This window comes from Lepidochelys kempii, chromosome 11, assembly GCF_965140265.1.
Source record: "Lepidochelys kempii isolate rLepKem1 chromosome 11, rLepKem1.hap2, whole genome shotgun sequence".
In the NCBI taxonomy this organism is placed as follows: Eukaryota; Metazoa; Chordata; order Testudines; family Cheloniidae; genus Lepidochelys; species Lepidochelys kempii.
In genome coordinates this window covers 72619513-72638360 of record NC_133266.1, presented here as the reverse complement: position 1 = coordinate 72638360, position 18848 = coordinate 72619513, and the positions used below count along the sequence as shown (strand labels likewise).

Sequence of the window (18848 nt, the reverse complement as noted above, 5' to 3'; positions counted from 1 at the left end):
TATCTTCCTGCCTCAATTCAGTCAAACATCTCTATTGAGAAAGGCACTAAGGCTTGTGCTTAAATACAATAGGTTTCAACACGTCTGATGTTAAGCAAGTGAGCAAATGGTTTGCTGAATCAGGGTGTAAATGCAGAGATCTGGGCCAATGGCTGCTCTACATGTACAAACTCGCTTTTTTTCTTTCTTACTAATTCGGGCAGAGGAGTAGTTGTTTGAAATTTTTACAATGACTTCCGAACACGACGTGATGTTGATGAGGGAGAATAAATAACTTTATTGAGGGAGAAACATCTCTGATCCAGCTCGTTAGCAGCATCCCTGGTTTCAAAAAGTAGTCGAGCCAGTGCTGAATTCATGCCAGCCTTAATACATCACTTTATTCACCCCTTTTTAGTGCCCATTAAATAAGACAAGGGAGATGGACTCTCTTACTGTAACAAAATATTGCTAAAGAGTCATATATGCATATATTTGCATGTGTATATATGCATGTCTATTTTATTGTTTGTACAAATGATCTCTAAAATGAATATATAAATAATATATAGCTTAATCTTACTATAGACATACGTGTTTATATATATATATATATTTACATATCTAACACTTCTGCCATTATGTTTCCAGTGTCTCAGTACAGGAAGTACTCCCTACAGGAAGTAGGAGCAATTGTAGAGAAAATACTGCTCAGCCCTAGCAACCCCTGGGGTAGAGCATGCTCAGTGCAGATATAGCCAGTGGAGAATAATGCTGCCAACTTCCCGCCACATACCCCGTCTCCCTCAGACCTGTAGCTTGGTGCAATTTGGGCATGTGACAGGAACAGGTGATGCCCTGACACCACATTGAACCCTAGTCCCCAGCCCGGTGCCAATTTTCCAAGCACCAGCTTGAAAGCGTGAGGGCGCTATAGCTTCTAAACAAAAACTTGTAATACTCTTTTTTTTTAATATGGCCAAAATAATGAATTTTTTCATAGATTTAACAATTTTCGCTGAAGCTTTTCCAAACAAGTCACACCCTGAAACATGGAAAATTTCAGCTTGAATGGGTACAATCTGGTAGAATGATAAGCAACGGAGAAATAATGTCTTGAAATGGCGTGTTGGATAATCTTAATATAGGTTTTGCTCCCAGCTCTGGCTATAACACAAAGTGTGCGTAAGTATCTATGTGTTAATGTGTGTGTGTGTATATATGTTATTCTCATCATATAGTTCTCTCCACTAACATGAATAGAAGAAAATTAACTTGAAAAACCCACTTCGACAGGAAGCATAAAATGGGGAGCTGTGTCCTGCAGCATGCTCCACGTCATTGGGACACCAGAGAAAAGCCTTCTTCTAAGATCGATGAGGCTGGAGTTCCACCAAAATTTGGGAGCCAGAGGGATGGAGTTGGGAGCAGTCATATCCCACACACATTGTTGTCGTGGCCCACAGATAGCTTAGTCAGAATTTCATAACTTCGTACTGCACAGCTGAAGCTTCGTACTGCCTGAGGAAGAGGCAGCTGGTGACAACACAGCTCTGGGCACAGTCTAGTGGAAGATGGAAGAGGCATTTTCCACTCCTCTGGGCAGAGGCAATGTATGTGTGTATGTGCGCGCGCGTAGCAGGGAACGTAGTGTCATCTGTCCCCCTCCAGATTTGCTTTTTGCCTTGCACTGACCATGTTCACACAGACTAAGCATGCTCAGAATCACAGCTGAAACCAGCTGCCCTCATTCTGCCTCGCGCAACTGTCACCAGGCACAGGTCATCGCTGGCTCAGGGACATAATTGTCCAGAGACCACAGTGTCCCGGGAGCCAGAGCATTGTTGCCATCTATAAGGGGTTAAGTAAGCCTCACAGACAGCTTACTTAAGCCATCTGCCTTTTATCATTGTACTTATGCCTTTAAAGGGATGTCTGGATGGTGGCGTGCATCTCCTTAGAAGGAGACACAAAACTGTGTATACGCAACATACTCACAGGTTGTCACATTATCTTTCAGACCCAGGTAGATGATGCGGAGCGGAGTAAGGATTGATATTATGTTTAAAGGCTTATCTCAGGGTAGAAGATGTCCCTTATGGCTTTCTAGACTAAGTGAAGCTGGTCAATTGCTGGGCACCCCACTGCGGGTCAATTCGGACTGCATTAAAAGCTAGTAATAATGCTGATAATACCAGGGTAAACATCTGTCCACTATTGCTACTAAATCCATTTCCCTACCGCTTTGTTTACTTCTCACCAGGCTGTAGTGTAATGAAGAAGAATAAATATAATAAATGTAATAAAAATAATAAAGAAGCTCAGCTGGTCTGTGCTCCAGATGTAATTTCTATGAGAAAGGCATGAACATAAGAGAAGCTGTGACCCGAAATCTACCTCACCCCAAGGTAACTGTGGAAAAAACAGTGCGCCGCAAAATTGAAAACAGCCGGTCCAGTAGTCTCGTTAGACGTATATTGTGTCTATCATAGATATGATCATAGAATCATAGAATCATAGAATATCAGGGTTGGAAGGGACCCCAGAAGGTCATCTAGTCCAACCCCCTGCTCAAAGCAGGACCAATTCCCAGTTAAATCATCCCAGCCAGGGCTTTGTCAAGCCTGACCTTAAAAACCTCTAAGGAAGGATGATGTCTTATACTAGGATGCCACAGATAGCAGGGAGTCGGTGCCCAAATGGGATGTTACCCGTTAAGATTTTCATGGAAAACCCTGTGTTTCCCTTCATAATTGAATAGGCAATGAAGTATCCTGGACCTGAAACTATAGACCTCTGTCTCTTACCTTCTAATTCCATGAGTATGGTAAGCATGATTATAAATGGTATTTCAGAGATTAGGAAGCTGGAAGGGACAATGCCATTAACCAGTCTGCCTTCCTATATAAAACAGGCCCGTGAATCAAACCTAAAAATCTGGTAGTACTCGAGCAGATAGTATAGAAAGACCAAGCCAATCGAATCAATTCTCTGTTCAATAAATTAAAGACACTGAGGACCTTTAGTCACATTTATATGCCATGTTTTCTATTTCAATATTTTTTAGCTCCTCTTTGAACTAGATCGTCCTACATTTTAATGTTCTTTCCTCATTTGTGGTGCCTGATTTCAGCATGCTGCGCAGACTGTATTGCTGTACAGACTGTCCAGCAAGAAGTACACCTCAGGGTGTAAAGGCTTAGCAGAGCAAGGACGAGGAAGCTCATTGTGGTGGGAGATGTGCTTTAGCCACAATTGAAGCAGGGCAGCTGGCTCAGACCCATCCCCACATCAGCAGAATTTTACAGCACGCTGGAAACAGCCCTACCAAAAACACAGGCCTGCAACTGAGAGGCACACATGCTTTGATGTCTTAATTTACTTCAGCACATTACAAACTCCTTTCTGAAGGAAGGCATCATTATTATTGCCACTTTACTGTTAGGTAGAGCAAAGACAAGCGATTGGCCTTTTGGGACCAGACCCACGTACACTGACTCTCATTCCAGCACCCTTTTTCATATTTCCGGAGCGTCTGCTTGCCAGGTAGCAAGGGAACAATCTAATAGTGACGTCTTCGGAGGAAGAGACGTGATAGAGCAAGGGGTGAGGGTCAGCAAGTCGAGTAGACGAAGCACTGTGGTCACACTGATCGCTAATTGCATATGAAAAAAACCATTTCCGTATGCAAATCAAAGAGCTGTAAGTGAAAGGTAAAGCAAGTGGCAAGCTGAGGCTAAAATTTGAGATTTGAAAACCGACACTAGAGTTACTACTCTTGGGGTATGATTACCAGCTGCGTGAGTATACTCTCACTCGCTTGCTGGCCTGCTGCGATCTAAAATAGTAGCATGTCTACCGTGGGGGGGGGGGGGGTACTCAAAGCAGCTAGTCTGTGCTGCTGCATTACCATTTTCAACACACTAGCTTAATTAGAGGTAGTGGAAGTGAGCTGTAGCTCACGAAAGCTTATGCTCAAATAAACTGGTTAGTTTCTAAGATGCCATAAGTACTCCTTTTCTTTATGTCTACATAAACTGCCAATCGCACCGGAGCTCAAAGTGTAGAAGTAGCCTGGGGTGAAATTCTGGCTCCATGAAGGTCATTGAAACTCTAAGGACTTAATTCTAATTCACGTCAGGTCCCTCTTTTATGTTCTAGTCCCAGAGGCAATTTTAAATAAAAAGGCTTTCCAAAGCTGTAAGTAGATATTTTATCTATCTTTTTTTTCATAATTTTTTCCGCTCCATTTCTCTGCCCCTGCAGCTTTGCACCTTGGGCACCTGCCACCCTGGTTTCAGCCCTGGGGGTTTCGAATAATGTAATGTAGTCAGCCCATTAGAAAAGAGAACTTTCTCTTTCCCCAGCCTTCGAAGCCTGGCAAAGCTTGCTGGTCTGACGGCCAATAGACCAAGAGCGAGGAGGGACGGAATTTCCAGATTCTGGGCCCAGCCAGCAGCGCCTTCCAGTGCACGTACTTTGACTGTCCTAGTATCACACAGTAAAGCCGTGATTTCCATGAAGGGTAGGACCCACCTAGGGCTTTATAGCTATGCCTACACCTTGAAATACACCCAGCAGTGAAATGGAAGGTCAGTGCAATGCATATGCTCCAGGAACATAGGTGGCTGCACTGTGCACTAACTAAAGAGCCTGATAGTTCTGTGGTGTATCCTTGTGCACAGTGCATTGCATTAATTCCATCTGGAGCAGGCAGCTGTCAGAAAGTCAAAAACTCCAGAGTAGTACTCCTAGAAAAGGGGGGGAACAAAGTCCCATACAAGCTGTCTTTGAGAAATGGGCAGTAGAAGTGGCTGAAATGGTATGTTAGATTCTAGTTTAGCTTTCATATCTGTACTTGTTTGTTAGCAGGAACATTTACCTAGTAGCGTTTCCTTTGCTTTTCACATTTGAGGACTCAAAGCCTAAGGCGAGACATAGCCTTTTTTAATTAATGTATAACAAATTATCTTTATGCTTGTTTAGCATTTTCCAGCCAGAACACTCCAGGCATTTCCTAGTGTAGACTTACAGAATTTCAATTTTCTACCAATTTAAATTTTCGCAGTTACTTGAAAATATGGGGACAATTATTTATTGACAATAGAAACTGAGATTAAAAAAGTCCATTTAAACACAAATTGCCAAAATCAAATGTCAAAACATACAAAATAAATATCCTTAAATAAACAAATCATACCTGTTTTTACTATTCATTTTCGGGTCTATTTTTAATAAGCATGGAAACATTTATTTTATCATTTTGTATGTTTACAGTGAAATCGACCTTAATCGACATATAAAATCGTTTCAAGCCTACGGTTATTTTAGCACTTTCCCCAGAGTTTTACAGCTTCAAAAGTTTGCTATTGATAGTTGATTACGGAATTTCACCACTGCCTTCATTCATTTGGGTGGCAGGGTGGTGACAAAAAAATTAATCTAGTATTGTGTGAACTAGCGCCCATAGATGTCAGGTTTATATTATGCTTCTACCGATTCCAGAACAAATCTATAGCTGTCCCTTTAATTAACACTTGGGACATACATTCAAAAAAATAATACACTATCCATTGGTAATCTAGCTGTGAAAACGTTGGTTGAAGTGACTCGCCCAACCTCACAGAGGAAAGCTGCAGCGCGTGTAGCAGAATCCAGTTCTCCAGATCAGCAGGCAACTGCTTTAACCACGAGAAGCTCCATGTTCTTCCTGCCAACCCCTGCCTTAAATCACTACCCACTTGCCAACTTTTGCAACTAATCAAGCAGTTGCCCTACAGAGAGCAGTATTCCTGACATTTCTTGTAGATGAGTGTTTGACTTTGCAACCAAAATCATGGACTTTTAATTTAGTTTTTTATGCAATATGTATATATAATGTGTGTGGGCATAGACATGTAATATTTCAAGCAGGGGGTTGGACTAGATGACCTCCTGAGGTCCCTTCCAACCCTAACCTTCTATGATTCTAAGTGTAACATACTTCACCATTTCTTCCAACCTCCACTGCCATCTTCTGGACAAGACGCGCAATTGGCGTCTGCATTTATTTAGTTGGGACATTTTATAAGAAAAATGGAATAAAAATTGCCATTTCAGATTTTCATAGCACTTTTCAAGCATTCTATCATCTGTCATTAGACCATTGCAACGTACTGTAACCACGTCATGATTTTTGTCATAAATCGTCAATATTTGTTGTTTTTCTTAGTATTCCTCTCTTAGAATAATATTATAATGGGGAAATCTCAGCTGCCATTTTTCATAGATTCCAAGGCTGGAAGGGACCATTGTGGTAATCTAGTCTTACCTCCTGTGTTACAGTCCAGAGAAGTGCCACAAAATAATTTCAAGAGGTAGTAGTTTAGAGAACCACCTAATGTTAATTTATAAGTTGTTAGTGATGGAGAATCCACCATTACCCTTGATAAATCGTTCTAATGGTTAGACTTTTACCTCGTTTGTATTTTGAATTTGTCTAGATTCAGCTTCCAGACGTTATCAAATATTGTTATCAAATATTGTTATCAAATATTTTATGTTATCAAATATTGTATGTACAAATAATGTAAGTATGTTATCAAATATTGTTATCAAATATTTGTTTTCCAGGTATGTACTTATAGTTTATAATCAAGTCAGCCCTTAGGATTTTCTTCCTTGAACTAAGACTCAAGAAAGTCACACGATCAATAATGCTTGTTTTCTAAACTTTTTAATGCTCTTCCACGAAACATCCCAAATTTATCAATTTATCTCCAATTTATCAATTTATCAAATTCGGGGGGACAGGCAGACGCAAGATATTGGAATGCTTTAGATTGGCAATACTGTTTGATTATTCTATATCTTCATCTAGGTTACACAAAGAGATCAACTTTGAGTCGTAAAATTAAGCACGTACATAAGAGGTGATTTTTCAGAAGAATTGGTTACCCACAATGCCCATTGTGTTGCCCAAGGTCCCACAGCAAGTCAGAGGCAAAACTCGGGATTAGGATTTGGGTGGGCCTATTTCCCAGTATTTGCTCACGCCAAGCGGTGGCGCTAAAATGACATGTGACATACATATTATGATGGGGGAAAGACTAAAATAAGTACAAAAATGACGAGAGAGAGAAAAGTGCCCTAGACATAGAGGAATTACAGCGAAGATAGCAGCTCAGCAAAATTCCCCACCAAAGTGCCTTAATCTTGGCTCGGAATGGCCAGGGTAAGGAGGAGATGTTTGTCTAGTCTCAATGCACAGACAGGCCATATCCTCTCACCTGAAAGAGCCAATCACTGTGAGAAAGTATTTCTCCTTTCTCTCATCTCCAGGTCGGAAGGCGCTTTTCATGGGAATAAGGCACATCCTGGGTCATCGAATCGAGGGCCTGTTGTATAATCCCATTAATAACTATATCAAGCTCCCTCTTCCTGTCCCAGTGCCTCTCAAACAGGGACTGAATTGTGCTGGGTGGGTGAGAGAAACTGCCTAGTGCAATTCTTTCATGGGACTTGATCACTTGGTCCAAATGGGTCACAATGAGGAATTCTACTGGATCTCTGATCCTTGCTTCCAACATAGTGGTGGTAGCCAAAGATGCGTTTTGTCCATCTCTACTTGGCAAGGTTGATGAAATGATGATCCAGGCCTGTCATTTTCTTGTAATATTTTTGAGGCATCTCAGGACCTCTCCATTCCCTAGCTTCTGCCTATTTCTCCTTTGTACAGGTGCCTTGGTTGGCATCAGGGTAGGGTTAATATTGTTGGCACCATATGTTCTGCGGTTCCTCTACCTGGCTGCCCTGGTCTGTTAACCTGTTGGTTGGGAAGTTACTTTGTCGCCCAACCAACATGTAGTTGAGTCTCTGCTTTCTTTTAATCTCTGATTTAACTCTGATTTAACTCTTAAGAGGTAGAATGTGCATAAAAAAATATCCATATCCGGCGTTGTCTTAAGAATGGGCAGCAAAAATCTTGGGACGCATATTAAACATGGTACGTCAACCATAATCTGATTATTCCACATCTACTATTGTGGATTTCTTACAAGTCAGCTGATGCTGGCCACTGTTAGTGACAGGATACTGAGCTAGATGGCAATCCCTGTGTTCCTAACAATGTATGTTCCTTTCTCTGCATTTTTAACTGGGCCATGTGTCAGTGTTTCCATGATGAGAGGAACTGGACAGTCATAAGTGCCGCCTTTGCAGATATCGAAAAAATATAACGTCAGGGACTGGAGTGCAATGGGTTGATTTAGCCACAAAACCAAAACAGAATGCAATAACATTTATGCGATAGATCGACTGTTACAAGCGAAGAGAGTGGATTTTGGTATGGGAAATTATTACCTGCATCTCAATACAGTATTGAAATGAAGAGCGGATTGTTTTTTTTTAATACAGATATTATTATCCATTGTGCAGCATATTTGGAAACACTCCATTTTTCAAGGCACTTTTTACTTAATCCTCACAGCGAGAGGATTTCATTTTAATCCGGATTTCAGATTTAGATTGATAAGAATTACTGTCTGTTTTTCCAGAAGGGAAATGTGCCTTCCACAATTCATGGAACCTATTAAAATGGACATGCATGTCTCCTAATCATGCAGGGAGAAGTAAGTAAGATTTTTCGTTCTTATTGAACATTTCAGATTACCAATGGCTATCTAATGTAGCTGTAGAATATATAACACAGTATTTTCTTGCTGTGAATTTTCTCATTTTGCATTTCACATGCTTCATCTGAGGAAAAATGAACCCTGAATCTGTTTTAATTTCGATAATGGTCCTTTTTTTAAAAAAGGAATTTAAACGTATGTATTCCATATATTTGTTCTGTGTTGAATGGTATGTTTGAGTGATCGTTTTAAATGTATAACTAATGTTGAATTGAACAGTGCTTGTGCTAATTAAAATCTTACGCGATCGCAAAAGAAATGTGAGCAATCTCACATTATAAATCCTATATATAATCACTATGCACGGTATAAGCACATTAAAGTCTAGGTACATAGTTCGTACGCTAATAGTTTAATATGTATGTGTATATGTTCTAAGTATATAAATATGTGCTATAATAGTTGTGTATCTGTATACCTACATAAAATATATAAAATATTGCACATAAAAACTAAATTAAGAAGGCCATGATTTTGGTTTCAAAGTCAAACACTCATCAACAGGAAATGCCAGGAATATGTTTTTCGGTGCAACCTTAATTCAAGTTCCTTGCGCATATGCGTAACGAGACAGAACTTAATTACATTTTTCCACAGGACCCCTGCTTCGTACACTGCTCTGGATGGACCCGCTCAGGAGATGAATCAGGGTTGTGTTGTGAAAGAATACTGCTCTCTGTAGGGCATCTGCTTGGTTTGTTTCAGAAGTTGGCAGGTGGGTAGTTAATTAGGCAGGGGTTGGCAGGAAGAAAATGGAGCGTCTCGTTGTTAAGGCAGTTGACTGCTACACGCGCTGCAGATTTCCTCTGTGAGGTTGCGCGATTCACTTCCACCAAACTTTTCATAGCTAGGTTACCAATGAAGTTTTCCTCATTTTCTGTTTCTGACTGGATATTTCCGGGCTGATTTCCAGAAGTGCTGAACATTCACAGCTGCAACTGAGCTGCAATGTGAGCTGTGGCATGAACATATAAAGTGTCATATAATGCTAACCACGCTGAAAAATCAGGTCCTAGCCGTCTCAAATTGGCCATCCACAGTTAGTAGAAACTGTCACCTTCATCTCTGCCTCAGCGCCCCACTTAATCATATGCATGTCTCTCACAGCGGTGTTGTGGAAATGAGTTCATTAATGCTTGTGTAGTATTCATATACCATTCTGATAAGCACCATAATAATAATGCTATACTCAAAGGATGCCTTGAATAATGTGTCCTACATAAGGACCACACACTAAAAAATGAGGCTCAAACGACATATCAAATAGCTGTTCATTCATAGAGCATTTATCCATCCTGGGCACTGAAGGAGGCACGCCTCATACGGCTAAAATAATATTTGAATTAACGACCCACACACAAAGAGTTTGTTAATTATATTGATAGAGGCTGCCTGAATTGTAGTATTTTTTCTAATATTTGAGTGCTTGACTTTGCCATGTTAATAATGTTCCTTTGACACATAATATGTTGCTTTTAACTGCTACACTTCAATGCCAGTCTTGAATGTTCCATTCCATATCTGCCTCCAGGTTCTTGGGGTTTTTCGTTTGGTCAAAACGGCTCTGCTGTTTCCAAAAGCGAACTTAGGGAATAATCTATTTGTGTGCGGTTTGTGCCTCATCTGCTGTAAAATCACCTGGGGGCATACTGATCATCCCCACCTCCCGGGCTTTACTACACTCGAATCCGCTTTTATATATTTCTTCTGAGTTCGCCACCAGTAAGGGCCTCCTATGTTACCACAGCAGGCACCCCTCATAGCACGGTTCTCTTGGGCGCACACGCGGGGGGGGGGGGTACCTGTACCAAGGCTACAACCTACCACCCATACTCGGTATATTTCCAAAGCAAAGTTTTCACAGTATAAGATGTTTAGAATATATCAATACAGAATTGCACTCAGTTATTTTGCTGTGGGACAGGAATTAGCCAAAAATCTGTATTAAACTCTAATCTTTTGCCATATGTCTCTTCTAACTCATGTTCTAATACACTCCTGAACCCTTGTATGATGTTCCAAATGCCAATGAAGTCAGTGCCATGGTATATAACATAGAGGTGTGATCTGTACACTTAAAAGGCTCAGACAGTCTTTTTTTCTGCCTGGTTGTCAACTCTGAAATCCTCTGGTGGCAGGTATGCTTATATATGTATATTTTTGAATTAGGTTGTCTAGAAGCTGCTTGCATGACTCACGTTATGAGGAAACATACACTGTAGAGCCAGAGAAAATGACTGGAAAGATCTGAAATTCTATGTATAGTCAAATCTCACCTCTTTGGTGAGGAGATGGAAGTAGTGTGCAGGGAGCGGCAGGTGGCATGCGTCAGTTTCCTGCTTCCAGCTGTCTGAATTATTAAAAGTTTCCTTTCTAACCAACCCCTTCTCTCATACATATAGACTTCAACAGGTCTCTGAGTACAGCAGCACTCAACACTTCCACCGTTCACCTCTGTTTTTTCCATCAGCTCTCCCTCCTGGATGAAAGACGGCTGACAGAGGCACAGAAAGCAACTAGAAAGGTAAGAAGAAGTACTTGTGGCTCCGTAGACTAACAAATTTATTTGAGCATAAGCTTTCGTGAGCTTTCATAAGCTCACGTCATCCAATGCATACAGTTGGGAGATTTTATATACACAGAGAATATAAAACAGTGGGTGTTTCCATACAAACTGTAACAAGAATGATCAGGTAAGGTGAACTATTACCCTTGAGGGGGGAAACAAACCTAAGCCTTTTGTAGTGATAATCAAAGTGAGCCATTACCAGCAGCTGACAAGAAAGTGTGAGGCTGGGGGGCAATAAACATGGGGAAATATTTTTACGTTGTGTAATGACCCATCGACTTCCAGTCTTTATTCAAGCCTAATTTAATGGTGTCCAGTTTGCAAATTAATTCTAGAATGTACGAAGGTGGGGTAAAAACACAAAACATATATGTGTGAAGGATGTGGTTTACAAGGCAAAGATTGCAGATCCAGAGGAGGCTCTTTAATAATCCTGATTATTATCTCTAATGAGGAATTATATTTATTGTTGTACACAAAAGGGGCTAATTATTTAATTGCTGTTCCTACATGCCATAATCTTCAGACGACATTGGAAAAGCAAAAGTAGTGTGTCTTTTTATTTATGACAGTTATTTGTAATGTCTAGCCGTAAATGTTGGTTGAGGGACAACATGTGTACCACCACAGATTTATTTAGTAATCATACACGTGTGAAATATTTTCTGTGGGGCATGAAGTCCTTTGACTTCATGAGACACTAGGCTGGTAAACTTTAAACTGTGATCCAATGGGGGTGGCATCATGAATATTTGCATTACAGCACACCTAGAGACGCCGACTTACCTCGGGCCCCTTGGTCTACATGCTGAACGGACCAGACTGTCACTTGCAGACTCAGAGCTTACGGTATATATATACCCACAGTACGCATCGTTCTTTCTATTCCCAGAATATAATTGTTACATTTAGTTTAAAAGCTCAAGCTGAAAAAGTGTTAGCAACCATCGCAGTTTCAGCTGCACAAAATGGGGGCCTTCCAGAGTATAGTCGCTTTGAGCTGGTAGGACTTTTCTTGTGGAAGAGAGTGAATGTTGCAGAAGAGCTACCATATAGCTGGGGCGAGAACAATTATAACTGAGTGTAACAGTTAAAAAACAAAGTATGAAAGTCAGTGGAAACTAGCCTGTGAAATATTTATTTTACGAAGTTGGGAACAACATTTGATTATGAGGCAGACCGAGCCCGCTTGCCTTTCTCTTCTTTTTAGCCTCGTTGTTATGGAAATAAAAGAGCAGTATACTTAATCCTTCTGTTTTTCCATAAATCATAACCAAATGGGACGTTTCTTATTTTCTGTAAGTTTACCATGCCCATTCCTATGTTCCTGGGCCTTGTCTCCTTCAGTACATTTTTTTGTCTTGTCCAGCGAAGTCCTAAGTAGGTGAATGAATGAGGTTTCTGCTATTTCATTTGTGGGACTATTCTACATTGTAATAACCCCCAGATTGGGAGCGCTTCTGAGCAGTGAATTTTGAATGCCTGTCTGGAAAACACTTCCCACATTGTGGGCACTACCGTAAACAAATAGTAATCACCAACAATAGCTGTCAGGAAGGTACGGAGATAGCCGAGCTGATACTGAAAACAATACATCTCCACAACTAGGAAGAAAGAGATCCCAAAACCTTCCTCTGAAACCCACCCTCTGCAAAAATTGTTAGCTACATTTAATCATGCCAAGACAGTTGGCTGAGACGTAGAAAATTAAGTTATTTTCATTCACATTGCCAAATACCTCTCTGTGTGATATACTGATTCAGCGGCAATGTGAATGAAAATAACTTAATTTTACTAAGCCTTCATTATCTGTCTCTTTCTTTCCAGCTATACTTTCTCTGCTATTCAGTTAGAAAATGCTCTTGATCTGGTTGTTTATGTGTCTGGAATCTTTGTGAATTCACTATAGCTTTTGTGACGTGCTGAGTTGTGGACTCTAGAGGGCACATTCTCATTTGTAGTAAGGCCCCTTTACACCATTCCGGCAGCGTAATGGGCCCTATAACTGTGTGTGACATATTTCCCCAGGGTGCAACTTGGAATTGGGGTACCGCTGAGCCCTCTTTCCTCCCAATCTCGGCCGCCTCACACTTTGAGGCTATGACCAGCTGCAATCCTCTCCAGCTCTTGCATTTACACAACCCCAAACAAGGAGTGACACCCAGCTGTAGTTACATGCCTGCTTTCGCCAGCCACTCATGAACCAACAATAGTCTCCAGCCAGTTTCCCTCTGCTCCCCAGCCTAGGACCCCAGAGCTGTACAGTCTTGCCCTGGTCAACAGCCTGATTTTTGTAAGTTTGTTACCCAGTCTACCCGTCCCTCAGTGTGTAGAGGACTATTCACGATTCCCTATTCCTGAACACGATTCCCTGTTCCTGACTTACTAAGAAAACTTTTTCTGATCCTGAGCACTCCAATGATTCTGGATCCATAGACAGTGAATGCAGAATGGTAGAAGGAGCGGTGACTGTTGGAGCTTGTCTATGCTGAGCCCCAATTAGCTCAAGGGGGTCATTGTTGACATAAGGCATCCTTGCCTGGGGTTAAACACTGCATTCCCCAGATCCCTCTAGCTGGGGGGGGGGGGGTGAGAAGCCATGGGATTGGGAGTCACAGTTCCCTAATTCAGCACTGGTCCCCAGGTCTGATGTGCTGACTACCACCTATGATCTGCAGGTTAGCTCTGGTCTACACTACAACTTTAGGTCGAATTTAGCAGCGTTAGATCGATTTAACCCCGCAACCATACATACATGAAGCCATTTTTTCTCAAATTAAAGGGCTCGTAAAATCGATTTCTGTACTCCTCCCTGATGAGGGGAGTAGCACTGAAATCGAAATTGCGAGGTCTAATTTGGATTAGTGTGGATACATATCGATGGTATTGGCCTCCGGGAGCTATCCCAGAGTGCTCCACTGTGACTGCTGGGGACAGCACTTTGAACTCAGATGCACTAGCCAGGTACACAGGAAAAGCCCTGGGAAATTTTGAATTTCATTTCCTGTCTGGCCAGCGTGGGCAACTGAGCAGCACGTGACCTTGGAGCCCCCCCAGAATGTTTTTATGGTCCCCCTTCATCTCTGTCCCTGAGTTTATGGCAGATTAGAAGGTTAAAAAAATAGCACTCGCTATGACATATTTTCTGGGCTTATGCAGTTCTCCTGCACTGAGAGGGGGACACACCTTAATGCGTTCATTAGTGGAGGCCAGGAAACAGCTGAACAGCAAAACTATCAGGCCTCACTACCGATCCGGACTGAGCCAGGTCGCTGTGTGAAAGCACTCCGCGCTGTCGGTCTTGGGCGAGGGCATGACTGCTTTGTGAGCAGGAAGGCCACAGAGCTAGACATTGCATTAGGTAACTTCTGTAGTGAGAGAAAACATTCCTCTGCATTTGGCAAAGTCTGTGGCAAAAAAAGAAAGCCTTGTGAGACACCAAACTATTAATACTACATAACAACAGGTTACATAAAGTATAATAGCGAACACATGAGGGATACATTCAAGTCAGATTTCTGTATTGTAGTGGTTATCACGTTCACCAAAACATGTGAAATGCTCCCCGGTTTGAGACTGCGTGGAAACAGGTCCGTATTCCTTTTTTGGACTCCCCCCTGCATTTTAGTCTTAGAACAGACTACACTGTGAAATTTTACTTTGAATTATATAAATTATAAGTTAAATAATACGGAAGCTCTTGCTAAATTAGTTATAGTTCCACGGTCCTTACTATTTCAACTGCTCTGATAAATTAACATTTTTGTTTGGGACGAAGGAAAATTTTCATGAAGACTTTTTTAGGGACTAAATGCTATCTAGGACTCTGAAATAATCTTAACGTGGCCCATAGAGTGCAATCTTTCGTTCTGGATTTGTCATTCCAAATGCTACTTACTACTGTCCAGGCTTCATGAGCCGTGGGAGTAAGGGGCAGGCTGGGGTAGATGCAAACGCGCGGTGCTGATGGCTGGGAGAGTAGCCTGAGGCAGAAGCCTCTAGCTCGCATGATATTCCAGGTAGAATTGAATCTCCATGAGATGAAATTTAAAGAAGCGAATGACCTGGAGTCAGACCCATTCGAGGATAGCTATGTCTGTCCAGGTGCCCCTAATTGACCTCACCAAGGTCTGTCAGGAGCACCCTGGAGATGTATGACGTCTATGAGTCCTACTGCACTGTTTGCTGCGAAGGCAAGGAGCTGCTGCTGTGTCGCAATGCAGTACCAAGTCTGCCAACAGCACCCAGGATACGTAGAGTGACGGTTACCTGAGTGGGCTCCATGCTTGTTGGGGTAAGACCCTGGCTTTCAGGAGCCGGCGGACAGAGTTCCGGACTGGCAGCTCAGCCCACTGCCGCCTGGGGCTCTACCCGCTTTCCCCACTCAGCCTGCTGCCTGCTTGGGGTTCTGATCATCCAGGCAGGCAGCGGGCTGAGCGGGGCCGGCAGATGGGACCCCAGAAAAAAAGCGTGAAACGATTGCTGTTGCTTTCATGGAGGGAGGGGAGCTCCCGACAAGATGTACCCCGAACCACCCACAACAAAGTTTTTGTCCCATCAGGCATTGGGAGCTTAACCCAGAATTCCAATGGGCAGCGGAGACTGCAGGAACTGTGGGATAGCTACCCACAGTGCACCGCTCTGTAAGTCAATGCTAGGTACCGTAGTGGGGACGCACTCCGCCGACTTAACGTGCTTAGTGTGGACATACACAATCAACTGTATAAAATCGAATACTAAAAATCGACTTCTATTAAATTGACCTAATTTCATAGTGTAAACTTGGAGCTATGACTACCGAGGTACTGACCCTACCTTGGAGCTCTTTCAGGGAGCTAATACATGATTGTTTAAGACCTTTTTCTCAAACTAGAAGCCAGCTGTTTATAGGGTGCTGGCTTGTCTTAACTGCATTAGTTAAGACATACCTAAAAATATATGATACATAAAATGAACTGTTTTCCTGATGTTATTTTCCACGTCAATAGTTGTTGCAGTTCCCAGAGAAATGTTATGTGAGGAAAGGCGTTCTGTGGGGTGGTGACTTGAAATTGTGATGAACTTTGAGAATTCCTGGTCCACAACACTGTAGCCTTGTGCGTGACAGTGCAGTTTGCCCCATTAGGCCTACTGATTCTTACACCAAAGTTGTTAGGGTTGCCAGGCGTCCAGTTTTTGACTGAAAAGTCCAGTCAAAAAGGTTGTCTGGTGACTCCAGTTAGCACCATTGGCCGGGCATTTAAGTCTGGTCGATGGTGCAGTGCGGTTACGGCAGGCTCCCTGTCTTCTCTGGCTATGCACGGCTCCTGGACGCGGCCAGCATGTCCCTGTGGCCCCTAGGTGCAGGGCCAATCAAGGAAGCTCTGCGCACTGCTCCCCCGCCCCAAGTGCCAGCTCCACAGACCCCATTAGCTTCAAGATGCATCTTGGAACAGGACTTGCTGGCTGCCTCCGGGAGCCACACAGAGCCAGAGCAGGCAAGGAGCCTGCCTTAGCCTTTCTGTTCCATGGACCGGGAGCCACCTGAGGTAATTGCTGCCTGGAGCCTGCACCCCCTCCCACAGCCTAGCCCCCTGCCCCAGCCCTGAACCAAGTCCTGCACCCAAACTCCCTCCTGGAGCCCGCACCCCCTCCTGCAGCTCAAGCCCCTGCCCCAGCCCTGCGTCCCCTTCTGCACCCTGAATGCCTTATTTCTGGCCCCAACCCTGAGCCAGAGCCCTCCCCCCCCTCCCAGATCTCAACCCCCCGCCTCAGCCCAGTGAAAGTGAGTGAGAGTGGGGGAGAGCAAGCGATGGAGGGAGGGGGACGGAGTGAGTGGGGGTTGGCTCTCCTCTAGGCCTTTTCCAGACTCACATTATCTGATTCTTCCTCACTGGAAGTCCAATATCCTGGACAGCTTCCTATCAGTCTACTGCTGACGGAATCTTATCTTCTAGTGCTTCAGTCTGTCTGGTAGTTGTCCCTCCCCTCTGAGCTGCAGCCTTCTTATCCTCCAGCTGTTGCTGGCCCAGAAATTAGCTACAGCTGAGGAGATAGCCAGCCAACCTGATAACTCCTGCATGGCCGTCATAGAACAGGTTCTACGCATCCCTGACAGAGGTGTAATAGTTTTATCTTAGCAAAGGTAATGGAAGCCAAGTGGAAGCCTGTAACATTGAAATATGTGTTTTCCTTCCTATATTATGCCCAATACACTACATATAGTTGTAAAATATGCTTACATTTTTTATTCCTCTTGTACAGATACACTAGAGTACATGCAAGGAGGCAGAAGATGCATGTCCACTACTTAATCTGGATTTGGATTAACTTCTCCTTTGGTGACTCTGAATTTCTTTACCTATGTCAGAAAATCTACCTTTGCAAAGAAGGGGCCAAGTTTGTGAACTGCTCTGGAGTCAATGTGACTGACAACTTCATCTTCCCGCCTGAGACCAAGCACTTGGATTTGTCCATCAGTAACCTGTATTCTGTTCCAAGCAAAGCTCTGAGATCCCTGTGGAAGTTACAAGTGCTACTTCTGAGTGGGAACTACATCACCAAAGTCGGAGAGAGTGCATTTAGCTCTCTAGAGAGACTCCAGAAGCTTGATATCCATAGAAATGAGATAACAGTGCTTGGAAATAGTTTTTCCACAGGGCTCAGTTCTCTCAGAGAGCTGAATTTGTCCTATAATAGGCTCCAGAAACTATATTACAGGAACTTCCAGCATTTTGAGAATCTTCAAACGCTCAACTTCCAAAATAACAATATCTCCTCCATAGAAATAGGAGCATTCCGGAGTCTGACCCGCTTGAGGCAGCTTCATCTTCAAAACAATCACCTCTTGAACCTCCACAATGGGGTCTTATCCATGCTGCAGCATTTAGAGGTTCTGAACTTGGAGGGCAACAGGATAAAGCTCATTGCTCCTGGGGTCTTTACCTCCTTGAATCACCTTACGGTACTTAACTTGGTGCGCAATGAAATTGAACATATCCGATTCAAAACCTTCCTAACAATGCAGACCCCTGGGACACACATCTTGCTCTCCTACAACTCCTGGTTCTGCAACTGTGATCTGCAGAGAGTCTTTACAAAGCTGCACAGTGTCAAGTGGCTGATCTTGGATGACTATGAAAACATGACATGCATGGAGCCGCAAGTCCTGAGAAACCTGTCCCTGTCATCGGTTGACACCCAGCTCTGTATTGCAGAGACTGTGACGGTTCTCATCATTACCTTCACAGTGTTCACTACTGTGGTGGCAGCCATTGTGATGGCTGAGAGGAACAGGAAGAAAAGGACAGGCAAGCACTGGAGTGAAGACAGTGACATCTCTTATGAATCACAAGACTGCATTTAGAGACTAATAAATTTATTTGTGAATAAGCTTTCGTGGGCTAAAACCCACTTCATCGGATACATGCAGTGGAAAATACAGTAGGAAGATATATACTGTGGCAGAGCTCCAACCTTTTCCCCGTGGGTCTCGCGCTTCCAAGTGGTTTATGCTAGCTTCAGAGGCTCACTGCAACCCGCCACGTAGCCCTTCTCTCTCTACGGCCAGGAGTACAGTCTACTGAGCCCTTTTCATCATAAGCCAGCAAGGAGATTGGTGAGAGAACGCCCACCGTCTCTGTTGGTCC

General features: G+C 43.0%; 1 protein-coding gene across 1 annotated transcript in view; it reads left to right on the top strand.

Moving 5' to 3' along the window:
- LOC140895266 (uncharacterized) overlaps nucleotides 1-18565 on the top strand; it is a 32228-nt gene extending 13663 nt beyond the window's left edge. Inside the window, exon 3 of the mRNA XM_073304712.1 lies at nucleotides 17464-18565. Coding sequence (XP_073160813.1) covers nucleotides 17464-18565 — 1102 coding nt within the window. The remainder of the gene's footprint in view (nucleotides 1-17463) is intronic.
- Nucleotides 18566-18848: the final 283 nt, after the last annotated feature.